General features: G+C 48.1%; 1 protein-coding gene across 1 annotated transcript; it reads right to left on the bottom strand.

Annotated features, from left to right (window-relative positions):
• Positions 1-2,418: 2,418 nt before the first annotated feature.
• Positions 2,419-3,486, bottom strand: A4GALT (alpha 1,4-galactosyltransferase (P blood group)). The gene has a single exon (XM_006037886.1). The coding sequence runs from the start codon at positions 3,484-3,486 to the stop codon at positions 2,419-2,421; it is 1,068 nt and encodes a 355-aa protein (XP_006037948.1).
• Between the last annotated feature and the right edge of the window lie 10,450 nt (positions 3,487-13,936).

Genomic DNA, 13,936 nt, shown 5'->3' with positions numbered 1-13,936 from the left:
TTTCCTCGAGTAGCTTGTGTCCATTGGTCCGCATCTTCCTGGAGGGGGCTTTTCTGAAAGGTTCTTCTCCTAGATCCTGGTGTTCTCCCTTGACGTCTTTGTAGATAGCTATCAAATAATTGCCCACCAGGGTTCCTTGACCAATCAGTGGTGGGGAGAGAGGAAGGAGGGTGCTTGTAGCGAAAATACCAAGATTAAAGAAGCTGCTGTGCAGCACACATATTTCTAGGTGGCTATCAAGATAATTAAAGAAAATTGCCCTTTCCTCTTCTCTCTTTTCTGTGTTTCCCTTCTCTTACCAGCTCTTTGACCCTCCTTTGATCTGTCTTCAATTCATTTTCCCTGTTCTCTTCTCCCTGCTTTAGGCCTCACTTGTTTTTGAGAATTCACGAAAATTAAGCAGGAACCCTGAGGCCAAAGTCATTTTTATACTAACGGCCCTTTAAACCATTATGATTAGGGATTAGCCTAAATCGTACACTTAGCAGCGGCTCCTTTAATCTTGCTCTTCTCACTGCGCACCACCCACCCCCACTGATTTGCAGAGGGACCCTGGTTGCCGCGGTGGCTACAGCGCTTGCTCCTGATCCCCTGGGAAGCAAAAGCTGCAGCGGATCAGGAGCAAGTGGCAAGTGGTTGGGCCACCCAGGTCCCTTGGCCAGTCAGTGGTGGAGCGCAGGAAGGAGGTGGCACATAGTGAAAATAGCAAAATTAAAGGATCTGCCATGTAGCACACTTCTAGCATGATTTAGATGGTAAAATGAGACCTTACTCTTATTCTATGGATTCTCTACACTGTTGGAGTGATACAATGTTTATTCCTAGCTTGAGGCCCCTATAGAAGCATAATGTGATGTCTTGGCACCCTGGATGCAGTTATGCATGAGTGGGGCAGTGTCACTGACTGTGTTGTGGACAGTGTGGCGGCAGCCAGTCCACACGCCCCCCGCTTTTTGTTTTCCCCCCCCCCCCCCCCCCCACTATGGTTGGTGCCTAGGACTAGGACAAGTGCCCCAGTTGGCCCCCTTTGTTATGCTACTGAGTCCCTTTATGCAACCAGAGCAGTGGAAAGGGACCTTAGAACAGAATTCAGGACCTTTGTAACAGGGAATTCTTACCCTGTTATGGGGGAATGGAATGGGCTCTTTAAGGGAAGAATTTTGGTGAACCAGACAAAGGCAGCTAGCAAGGCAGGAGTTAATAAATAGCCCTGCATTCAGAAAAGCTATTATGGCACTGACTGGAAGGGGGTGGAGCTTGGGAGGCATAAAAGTCTTGAGCCAAGAGGGGAGTCTGCCCCAGGAGGCTGAAAGGTGAAGAGCTCTGCAGCCAGAAGGCCATGGCAGCCTAAAGGCCTGGAATATTGCTGCCATGGGGGGCTACAGGCAAGGAATCCATGTGGGGAGCCAGGATGCAGAATAGAGTTCGGTATGGCCAGTGAGCACAGGGTTTTGTTGCAGCCAAGAGGCTTATATTTTGATTCAGACCAGTATACTGGATGGGACTAGAAAGGGGAGAGATGGAGGTCCCATTGGTACCCGAGGTGTGCATGACTGCTTTGAGCACTGCCAAGGGTCAGGCTCAAGGTGCTGACAGGACCAGAGCTCCTGGGGTGCCAGGGAAGCACCAAGCTTGGACCTACTGGGGGGCAGGGTGCGAGCTGTCTCTGCCTTTCTTGGGCTACAACAAGGGCCAGGGGCCAAGGACCTGAGGGGGCAAGATCAGGTCTGGGGGTTCAACATAGTGACCTAAGCTGGGAGGCACCCATATAGATGAGAGCGGTTGGAGCTGGAAAGCAGACACCCCAACAAGGATACATTGGCCTTGAAGTGGCCTAATGAGGTGATAATGGGTAGCAGCTGCAAGGCATGGGCATGGCTAAAGGGGTGGAAGGAGCTCACAAATTTAGCCTTTGAGGCAACAGAGACCTTAAGGTCTGGATGGGCCTGGAAGGCTTGCTTAGCTCTTGAGAGGTGTGCTTGGAAACTGCAGGGTCCAAGAGGGGTGAGCCATCTGAAAGAAGGGCAAGAGCATAACCTGGGACCACCTTCCTTTTCATATGAGAGTTGATGACATCAAGGTTTGGCAGGTAAAAGAAAGAAGAGTATCCAGGGAGCCTGAGTAGGTAGGAGCCACTTGGCCACCGGTAGACAACATGGTGACCCCTGGGCGCATGATTCTGTTACAACTTCAAAGAGTCAAGTAAGGAAAACAAGCTCAGTGCTGCTCAGAGCTTCCCCAGTGTTCAACCTACATTCAGCCTGTCCTGTATGCATCTTTAACCTTCTTTGTACCACACAACTTAGTGACAGATTTCATTGAGGCACTAGTGCTTTCAAAAACACATTTTTGCTAGGAAGGACAAATGTTTCTAGCTGCTGCTCTTGGGTGGTCATGTGACCATCAGGTGAATGTCTTTCACAAATAAGTCTTCATCATCCAATATGTAGAAGGGCAATAGCGTGAGTGCAGCTGAGCCAGCAGAGCTTTGGAGGTGACCTCAAACCTGGTCCCCTGACTCTTTTTATTCCAAATATGTGCTGCATAGCTGTTTTGGAAGAGTTTCTGAAACTCTGAAGAACTGACTTCTTCAAAGTACTTCTTCCAGTCCTGCCAGTGAATAGGATAAAAGGCTTCTTGAGGAAGGGTGCTGACACCTTTGCAGCCTTTACTGCTCTGGAGACTCCTGATGGAACACCACTTCTTGAAAACACGGGAAAGAAGCTGTGGTCCCTGGTGGCCCCATATCCAGCTATTGTAATGGTCCACATAGTCCTTCATGCAGAGCTCTGTGAACTTGTGGTTGGGTTCAAAGGAAAGGAAGGCTCCATTCAGTATATATTTGGACTGGATGCCAAATACATTAGTGAGGTTCCCTAAGTTTTTAAGGACTATTAAGTCTTTGTCTAAGTAGATACCGCCAAATTTCCACATAATTGCAATTCTACAGAGATCAGAAAGGACGGCTAAGAAATAAGGTTCCCACCTGTGTTGGGCCTGTGAGTACCAGTCAGCCAGAGGTGTACCTGAAAACAGATCATCTAAGTCCAATGGCCGAATTTCCACATTGGGGAAGCAGCTCAGTAGGGATAACCCCCAGTGTTTTGGTTGGGAAAATTTTTTATCTGCTAAGCCCTTCATAAGGATGATAACTTTGGTGTCAGGGTGAGCCCTGGCTGCTGATTCAACAGAGCACACAAAAAGAAAATGTGGGTTGATACGTTCTGAGGTCTCCACGAAGAATATATTCCCTGGTGTTGGAGATGGACTGACAGAAACAGATGGAGGAGAAGGTACAAAGTGATGGCAGTTCACTTCCAGAATTAAGTCATACAGCTGACTCTTGTTGGTATCCTCAGTGATTCTCCAGTAGAACATTATGTAGACAAAACACAGGAACTGAAAGGTGATAATGAACACAGCCCACAATTTGTGATATGTCACCACCTTGGTGAGTTTTGGCATGCAGGCAGGCATTTTAGGCATTTTGTCTTTACCTCAGAGCCTTGTTTTTCCAATAAAAATAAGGAGACCTGAAAAAATATTAAAACCATACAATAAAAAATTAACTATGATAAATTAAGAACAATATAAACAGTGATAATAGGTTTACACAAAAACTTACGTTTTCCTTATGCAATTATTTTCTCTCTTTCCTTTCAAAATACAGTGGCTTACTTAATTATCATTATTCTATTTGTGTTGTGGTAGTACCTCAGGGACCCATTAGAGATCTTGGCTGACTGCTTAATCTCACTGTTTGCCATAACAAGAGGATGATCCCTGCCCACTGTAATACCACAGCACCAAATTCTGTCCTCTGTTACAGCTTCACAACTGTGTGGATTCTAGTGGGGAAACAGAAGTATAGAAAGGGCAAAATTCATCTTATTATTAGATTTTCCTATCATTTCCACTTGTAGTCTTCACCAGACTGATCTAGTAATAATTCTAGAGAGCTGGTAATTGGGAGCTGCTGCCTTCATAATTCTGCCATAATAATAATGCTGGACCCCTCAGAATAGGCACTTTGTGGAAAAGCAGCAATTGTTAGGTCAGGATATATGTGCTTTAGGAAGGAGAAGAACAGTCCTTTCTTTCCCAGTACTCAGTGCTAATGTGAGAAAAGTGGTTTTCATGGAGGATGCTGGTGCATGATTTCTTTTATCATAGAGAAGCTGCTGCACATCAGCTTCCACATAGTTCTTGACAGAACGCAACCTTAAACCAAGACAATTGGAGATGTACCATCAATGCTGCCTGTGGAAGATGCTTTGAATCCAGTGTGAAGATAGAAACACCAACATTAGCATCGTCTCACAAGCAAACACCACAAGCTTTGAGGTGATGATCATTTGACATCAACTTCACAGGGCTGGCCCCATCATCCAGATGTCCAACTTCAGACTCCTAAAGCAAGTTTTATTCTCCCAGCTCAGTCAAGACCCATGCTGAGGAGCAGGGCAGAGAAAGCACTTATAAGAATGTTCTCAAGACCATCTTGAAAAAAAAAATGCAACATTGACATCAGTTTGTGAAAGCCTGTTGCCTGGGATTGCCCAAAATGGAGGAAGAGTCTGCTGCAAAGATCCTGCTACTTTGAAGCCTTATGACAACAACAGAAGATGGAAATGTGGGAGTGACAGAAACAGTGTTTTGTGGACCAAATCAAGAATCCAGAGCCACCAACCTTGCACAAAAACATGTGCTCGAGTTGCAATAGTGTGTTGATTCCAGATCAGCCTCAGCAGCCATCTTCTGACCCACAGGTAAGACAATGATCCTTGACTGCAAGAGATTGCTGCAAAGAAGGTAGTGCACGATCCCCCTCTGCTGCCACTTGTTCTTGCGCTAGGATATTTGCTACACTTAGCACGTTTTTCCATTTACTTGATGACAATCCACTACCTTGCCTTGGTTACATAGTCCAGAGCGAGAGCTTTTTCTGTGGTGCTTTTACCTTTCCAGCTTTGCTCTATTCTGCTCCCCTTCCTGACTTACTATTTATACCTTTACAGTCAAGATACTTAAATTTGAGTGGCATCATGAAACAGGTTGATGCCCCATGACCTTCAGCTTACCTGAAATCACCAGTTAGCAAGGAAGATGAAGCATGACAACTGATGACCTTTTACACCTCCAGTACTTTGGTGCTTGAGGAGACCTTGGGCACCACTTACCTTTCCCTTCTGTCCATCAAATAAATGCTTTGCTCCCCTGCATTATTTTTAAATGTAAAGGAAACCTACCTATCCTTATCCCGTATGATCAGATCAGGATATATTGTTCCCAATTTTCCCTATGTAATGAGCATAATATGAGAGTCCAGGCAAGCTGCCTAGTAGGGGTGTGCAAAGCGGGCTGTAATCAATTCGGATTCAGCCCAAATTGGGGGACAGTGATTCGATTCGTTGATTCGGATCACTGTCCCGATTAGATTTGGCTGAATCCGAATCTGAAGATTCAATGCTGATTTGGGTAATCAGCAATTTGGCCATAGACACAGCTGTAAATGTTTTTTCTACATACCTTGAGGTACCAGGCACGTCTCATGAACACTGTGATGGTGTGGCAGATGGCACGTCCCACAGGAGCGCAGGGGGGGCCCCCTGTGTGCTAAGTGGCGGGCCCGGAAGTACTTTCGGTCCACTTCCAAGTGTGCAGGGGACCCCGGCTCGGCGATTGGCTGTGGAGGAACCCTAGGTGCCTCCCCCAGACCCAGGAGGCACGAGTCACTGAGTTGGAAAGGAGGGCCCCCTGCCAAGCGCTTTGGGGACCCCCCGTGCTTCTGTGGAACACTCCATCTGCCCCACCATTTCAGCATTCATGAGCCACCTGGTACCTTGAGGTATGTAGAAAAAAACATTTAAAGCTGTGTCTGAATCATCAGATCTCCGAATCGATTCGGAGGGTTCCGATTTGATGCGGAGAGATTAAAGGGTCTCCTGATTCAGTTTGGATTCAGAGATTTGGTCGACGAATCGAATCAGCAACCGAAGCTTCGCACAGCCCTACTGCTTAGCTTAGTTCTCTGAAGTCCAAATGCTAGAGTTACCATAAAACAGATGTGTCCCTGACTCCTAGGGATGGAAAAACAAGACTGAATTTAATTCCAAAACTATTCAAATACAATGTAAAGGGCAGAAACAATATACACCAGGACTTCACTTTGCAATGTACATACTAATTAAAATGAGCTAGAACCAGAGCGTCTCTCAGAGCTTGAATGGAATCTTTACTGTTGCCATCTTCTCTCATATAAGCTGCATAAGGAATAGGTGTTTTAACCAAATCAATATTAAACATTAAATTGTTTAATTTAATTACATATAAAGGCATATGAGAGAGATTTATTTCCCCATTTCTCGCTTCCTTTCTGGTAAAATTCTTCAGTGTGTAATAAAAGTTAAGTCAATAGGGCTCTAAGTAATTTAAAAGGGTTTCATCACAGTTAAGCTACAACTCTAAGATGTAATAGAGAATCATATATTGCCATTACAGATTTCTATAGAATGACTAAATAATTCCATCAAATACAGAATATTCTTTTCAATGGTATTTTCCAATTCAGGTCATTGCATCTTTGCTGAGAGTGACCATCTTTAAATCATCTCGCTGTTTTCCCCCTTGTATTTATTTTTAGTGCTTCCCAAAGGTCCCAGTTTAATAGTCCTGCAGTACTGTGCTTTTTCATAGAGTGAGGAAAAGCTTATTTTCTCATCTCCAGCCAGTATACCTCAGCCTACCATGAAGGGATCGCCTCAGAGTAACCCTCAAAGAAAGACGGGTAAGCTTCTAGGACTTACTACCCATTTACCACAAGGTAAGAGCATGCACACAGACAACTGTCACAGAGCAATTGGTGTGCGGTAAGGCCCCACCCCCTCCTAACTTACTGTCATGTGTGAACCCTTAGAGAAGGGGTTAAAATTTCAGTCCCGTCTGCACTAGGTGCATTCTGCTGGTATAGCTATACCCATGCTAGTATACTGCACTGGCAAAACACAGCCAGCATAGCCTATTCCAAACTTGCCCCCAAGTAAAATAAGCTAATTTTGATGAAAGTTGCAAGGCTTCTGCCAGCATAGTTATGTCAGTCAAAAAAAAAAAAAAAAATCACAGCTCTTCACCCAATTCACCAATACAAGAGATGTGATACCCTAGCCCAATGTTCTGAATCTCACAGTGGCACAAAGCAAATGTTAAAGGGAAGAGTATTTATGCAGAGCCTAGCCAAACTGATTTGCACTCTTCCCCTTTTCCTCTTAAAGCTTCCAGCACTTAGAGGCCTAAGCAGTCCTAGTTCACAGGATGAAGATATACTATCATGTTTAATACCCAATGATGAATATATGAATTTACCTTATACTCTTTTGAACCTGATTACACTGTTGGCCATTACAACATTATAGTGGGTTAGCCCTGTTAGCCCGACTCAGAAAGCAGCTTCCTTATGAAAGCCAGTTAGGCTTGGTTCCTCTTATTTTACATGTGGAAGCAAACAAAGCAAGCAACAACATAAATTAACGTGCAAAAAACAAAAAGTAAAACCTCTAGTCCAGGGGTAGGCAATGTTTTTTGGTCGGGCTGTGTGGCTGCCAGCAGCTACCCCGGCTCTGGGTAGCTGCTGGAGCCCAGGCTGCTCCCAGCAGGGCTTGCAGTGTCCCAGCTGCTTGCTGGGAGCAGCCCAGGATTCCACCTGGCAGTAGCTCCCCAGAGCCGGGGCTGGCTGCAGCCGGGAGGCTCCAAACAGCTGTGCCGGGCTCCAGCATCATCTCTGCACCAGTGTGTGCAGGCATGCTTTGGAGTGGGCGGTGGGGGAGGGGCCTGAGGCAGCACAGCCCTGGTCTCTCCTCAGCTCCTGGCTCAGAGTGGATGAGCCCGGCACAGCTGTTTGTAGCCAGCCTGGGCTCTGGGCAGCTGCAGCAAGCAGCGGGCAGAGTGCAAACAGCTGTGCCGGCTTATCACCTCCTTGCTGGGAGCGGGGGAGAGACGGGGGGGCTACGCTGCCTCACATCCCTCCCCCACCGCCTGCTCCGAGGTGCACCTGTACGTGCCGGTGCAGAGCTGATGCTGCAGCCAGCTCCAGCCCTGGGGAGCTGCTGCCAGCCGGGATCCCGGGCTGCTCCCTGCAGGCAGCTGGGAGGCTGCAAGCCCTGCTGGGAGCAGCCCGGGCTCTGTCGCTGGCAGCAACTACTCGGAGCCGGGGCTGGCTGCGGCATGTCACACAAAATGGCCTTGCATCGCACGCTTGGCACGCGTGCCAGGGGTTGCCAACCCCTGCTCTAGTCTTTCTTGAGACTTAGAGAGAGGTAACCCAGGCCCTGTGCTTTTCCCTTAGCATACCAGCCTCTCCCCCTCTCTCTCCCTGGTAGCTTTTACCTTCTTCTAAGGACAGCCAGTCATCAATGTCAGCTGGCCCAATGCTCCTAGGCAGGCAAGCTATTCCCCTAACCCCCTGCAGCTGGGCTCAAGCCCTTGAATTGTGCACCTTGTTACACATCCTCCCTCCCAATTTCTGTCAGCATACTTTTGCTTCTGGGGAAGGAGCTTCCTGCTGAGATACAGAATGGGTGTTCTCCCTCCTCAAATTCTTGGGAGATAACTGCTCCTAGGCCTTGCTCCGAGATATCTGTCAGCAATATAAATTCTTTTGTTAAGTTCGGGCTGGGCAGGACTGGTGCTGTTTTTCTGCACAGTAGCTATTTTACTGTGTCTCAAATGCTACCTCACATTTGGGTGACCACTGGATCTCTTACAGTGCTCCGTTCCATCACAGGTCAATTAGCAGTGCTCCAATGGCAGCAAACTGTGGGATGAATCAGCAGTAGCTTGCCACACCCAGGAATGAGTTAACCTGCTTTTTAGTTGTTGGCAATGGTGATTCTACCAAGGCCTTTATTTTGTCAGTTAGGAGCCTGATTTTGCTTTTGCCAAGGATTTATCACAGATATCTAGTCTCCATGTACCCCAGTGACATTTAGCTGGTTTGGCTACAAGACCAACTGCTTATATCAACCATAGCACCTCTCTCAGCCACTGAAGGTAGTCTGTCCATGTGTTGGCAAATATTACAACGTTACCCAGATATGCCTGGAGTATGCGGAATACTTTGTCTATGTAGCCTGGGAACACCCGGGGAGTGTGCCCTGTCTTCTAATGGCAGTGGTGGTGGTCAGGCAGGGTGCTGAGGAAGGGGTCAGCTACTAGAGTGGCTTCCCTCTCTATAGAGCTAGGCCAAAACCAAATACAATTTATGTACAATTTATTACAAGAATAAATACAGATACTTAATATAAAACAGAATATTTACAAGGCTTAACATATATGCATACTCCATAATTCACATAATACCAAATATAAACCAAATAATTTATAACCTATACAACACAATTAACACATAGGGATATTAACCTATATAACCCAAGTAACTTAACCATAATATTTCTTTAAACCTTCAGTACCAGTAACAATACCAATATACACATTGAGGCATTAAAACACAGAAATTGTATAAAACCCCTTAAAGAATACCCCTAGCTATATAGCCCTTAACATGACAACCTCAAAATAGGGAGTGCACTCAGCACCTCCCTGAGAGGTTTCCCTGAAGCCCCTCCCCTTTAGGGCCCTGGGATGTGGACACACCCCTCCTGCAATGGAGGGTGGAGGCGGCAGACCCTCCTCACCCATGTCAGCTTCCCCTGTGGGGCCCGCTTCCCCATTAACTCACACTTCCTCTCTGGAGAAGTCAAGGCTTATCCCCGGTGGCCAATCCCGCAAGTTCCTCTCCCCAGCGGTGCCTCTGGCTCTCCTCGACAGCCTGACACCCTCCACTGAGCACCTAGGGCACTCTCTCTCTTGCTGGAGCCAAGCCCTTGCAGGCTCCGATTCCCCGTCTCACACCAGGGGTTTTCCCCTTTCCCGGGGCCTGGTCTGGGAATCGGGACTCTTAGTTAAAGGTGGAGCCACACTGCGGGGCTCCGATCACTCAGCCTTGGGCCGGGGCTAACATGAGCAGCCATGAGCTGCTTCCAAGGCAGTTCTCCATATGCTGATCTGCACCCCGTGCGGGGCCTGAGCAACCATGAGCTGCTCCTAGGGTCAGCTCTCAGTGTGCTGATCTGCACACCGACTGCTCAGCCACTTGCTGGGTTCACAGGCTCAAGCTGCCTCGAGCGGCTCCTAGAGCCTGATCCCCATGTGCCAATTTGCGCACTGCTGAAGCTCAAGCAGGGTCCCGAAGACGGCTGTCTCTGGAGCTCCTCCCTCCTCACCATCCCTCGTCGTCTCTCTCCAGCCTGCTGAGCACACTCCCCTTTTATACTCTTCAGGGGCTCTATCCCGTAAGTTCTCCGGACCTGGCTAGTGCAGTTCCAATTCAGGTCCAGCTGCTTCTTGCCCCCTCCCTTCGGAAAAGGGTGGAGCATTGCTTCCCTTGTGCTGCCTCTGGATTGGTGAATGGGCTCCATCAATCAAACAGCAAACTGGGACTCAACCCAAGCTTCGAAAAAGTAAGCATGCTACATCTGTTAGACACTTGAAGGTTGCCAGGACTCCTTGTAGACCAAAAGGTAGAGTTCTGAAGTAGTAGAGTCCCCAGGGTATTACAAAGGCTGCGATTTCAAGAGGACTAACATGCCCTGGGGCTGCCTCCCATACACCAATTCAAAGGGCGAAAAGCCCATGGAGGACTGTGGAAACTCTTGAACGGTGAGCAACAAGTATGGTAATAATTGGTCCCAATTTCAAAGCTTCTTTGATACACATTTCAGTGTTTGATTAAAACTTTAGACTAATCCATCCAAGGGAGATGCATAAAATGCCCCGCCATGACGTTCTACTTGCGCTTCAAGTCCTGGAATATGCGTCGTATCACACCTCCAGTCCACCCTCTGCCTGCACTGTTCCCTGCCAGGCCTTGATGTTATTGAGGAGTTCTTGAATTAGAGGCAGTTACAGACAGCTGGTTCTTCCTCTATGTTGCTGCTGTGTCCCACTTACAGGCTCTCCTATTCCCCTTGTTCCACCTTCCTTTGTTTTGACTGGCACCTGTATTCCCCTGGCCGTTCAGTCCTGGAGTAACTGATTTTTATATGTTTAATGCTAGAGTTGGCTGAGACACCAGTGTTAGCCATTTACCCAGTCTCCTATTGCAACCTGTGATTTAACAGTTCATTAGTCCCACGCTTTGACAAGGATATTGTGTCTTTAACAGTCTCTCACCCTGTCTTGAAGTCTTCCTGTTCTACTCACAGCCTTCCCCTTTTGGCTGCTCTCAGGCTCTCACCAACAAGCAGCTTCTCTGGCTCAGTCTGCAACGACTTTTCAAATTTTTCTCTGTCTTATCATTGCAGGATGCAATCATCCAAGTGCTGGGCCGGTCTCCTCTGCACAGCTGGTCTGCTGCATCTTCAGAAGTTTGGAATACATGGAACCCCTCTCTTACTCCTCACAAGCTTCTACCCCTCCTGTTGCTTCTTGTTCCCCTTTTATTTTCACTGGCTGCTACCTAGATCTTAATCACCTCCCTCCCCTGGAGGCTCCTATCCTTAGCAGTCCTTGGTTCTTCCTGGCTCCAGTGACTCTTAAAGGGGCTCTAGCCCCATTTTCCTGGCAACTTTCTCTTCATTCTGCTCCCTGACCAGTAAAAAGGCTTGTGTTCCCTGTTACAGAATGGTATACTGAAGTCTTTCCTGATTGGACTTTAAATAAGCCCAAGACCTCTTGCAGTAACTGGGACATGAAGGCTGTGCCCTGGTCTGTTAAAACCCCTCTAAGATTGCCCACCTGAAAGAATATACATAGTAGCTCAGAGACCACTGTTTGTGCCGAAACCGAGTGGACCACTGGTAGTGCATGGTAAAGTAGGTCAGGACTAGGATGAACTTGGATCCCCTTGAATTGGGCTTCAGCAGTCCTACAAGTCCACACTGACCCAAAGTATGGTGACCAATTGGATGGGTACCAGTGGGGCCTTACAAATGAGCTGGGAAGCAACCAGCAGCACTCAGAGCAGGATGCACGATAGCCCTTGATTTTTCTGGTATACCTCAGGTCAAAAAAACTCAAAACAAACCTCACTAGCACTCGACCCAAAGTATTTTGCACCCCCACATTTTCCCCCCACCAATGGTACATCATGTACCAGCTTCAAAACCTGGTTGCGGTACGGCTTTGGGACTAATAGTTGGGACTGCCAGGCCCCTGTGATCTTATCTTTGGACACCATCCTCAAGTGGTCTCCCTACAACTCAAAATGGGGGTCCTGGGCTGTTAAGCTTGCATCCACTATGGCTCCCATTGGCCTGACTCAGTTGTCCATCCAGAAGGGCATATACTGGGTCTTCCCTTTGGTCATGAATGAAATCCTGGCCGCCTGCTACCTGATCCAGTCCGCTTGCCTGAGGTTCCCTAACCCTCTGCATCCTTTGGAGGGGGGTCCAGATTATATTGAACTCTGACCCCTTTCCCTGACCATTTCCTCTCACTGGTGAGGGCCTCCTGCCTGACTTGCCAATGCTCTTGGCATGACCTGGGTCAAGGTCCAAAGAGCTCAGGATCTGAAAAGGGAAGTATCTCCCTCAGTTCTGGTTCTCTGAGATTGGGGTCAGCCTGATTTGTATCCACTCTTCAGGCCAACTGTATCAACTTGGCCATCAAGTCCCAATCTCACCTCACCACCACAGGGCTGGCCACCACAACTCGCATTACCTTCCTGTCGCCCAGTGGTCAGTCTTAGTCAGATTATAGGGTAGGGTTGAGTATCCCCATGAATGCACATGACATACACACATTGACTTACTGGGATGTCTGCTGGATTCACAGATTGCTCATGGACAAAAGGCCTGTCCAGATCCTGAGTCAGCCCCACTATATGGAGATTCTCTATTTTAAGGGGATCACATATCCCCTTAGGTCTGGGCTCTCCTGCCTTGCCTCCAAGACAAAAGCATGAATATAACTACCCACAGATAGATTGTGGGTCTGATATCAATGGCCCTTCTCTCCACATTGAAAACAAGTAATCTGAGCCTCACTTTCTCCTCCTGGGCTGTGGGGATGTCTCAGGTTGCTTTCTTCTCTGGAGGGGTCACTCAAGGACCCTCCCCCGGCTCAGGTCTCAGAGGAAATGGAGGCAATGCCCTACCAGGGATCTTAGAGACCCAGCCTGTTTTCCCTGTAGTCTTGGCTTTCTCAGGTCTGTAAGTGGCTGGCTTCCTCAGGGATCCTGACAGTCTACTTCTACCCCCATGAAGTCCTCTATTTTCCAGGTGTCTTCCTCTAAGCTGGCTACCCCATGGTGATGCACCCACCTCTGGGCTTCTACTGGGAAGATGGCATAGAACTGTTCTAGGGTCATCAGTATTATGATCTCTGTAGCCGATTTGGAGTCCTGATTTAGTCAGCAGGTGCTGACTAAATCTGGACTCCGTTTCCGGGGGGACCCTCTTAAGCGCGACACCGGGGGTAGGATCCAAAAAACGGGGGTAGGAACACAAAAAACGGGGCCCCGTCTCCGGGGGGACCCATTTCAGAGCGACACCGGGGGTAGGAACTCAAAACGGGGGTAGGAACCAAAAAATCTGGGCCCTGTTTCCGGGGGGACCCATTTAACCGCGACACCCAGTGTAGGAACCAAAAAACGGTAGGAACCAAAAAACCGGGGCCCCGTTTCCGGGGGGACCCATTTCAGCGCGACACCCAGTGTAGAAACCAAAAAATGGTAGGAACCAAAAAACCGGGGCCCAGTTTCCGGGGGGACCCACTTAAGCGCGACACCGGGGGTAGGATCCAAAAAACGGGGGCAAGAACACAAAAAATGGGGCCCCGTCCCTGGGGGGACCCATTTCAGAGCGACACTGGGGGTAGGAAACAAAAAAACCGGGGCCCAGTTTCCGGGGGGACCCACTTAAGCGCGACACCGGGGGTAGGA

This window comes from Alligator sinensis, unplaced genomic scaffold (genome assembly GCF_000455745.1).
Source record: "Alligator sinensis unplaced genomic scaffold, ASM45574v1 scaffold696_1, whole genome shotgun sequence".
NCBI classification, from domain to species: Eukaryota; Metazoa; Chordata; order Crocodylia; family Alligatoridae; genus Alligator; species Alligator sinensis.
The sequence above is the reverse complement of the archived record's forward strand: the minus strand, read 5'-3'. Positions and strand labels throughout refer to the sequence as shown.

Bases quoted from the DNA above. Each gene is read 5' to 3' on its own strand.
- A4GALT (XM_006037886.1), bottom strand. From the start codon at position 3,486: ATGCCTAAAATGCCTGCCTGCATGCCAAAACTCACCAAGGTGGTGACA.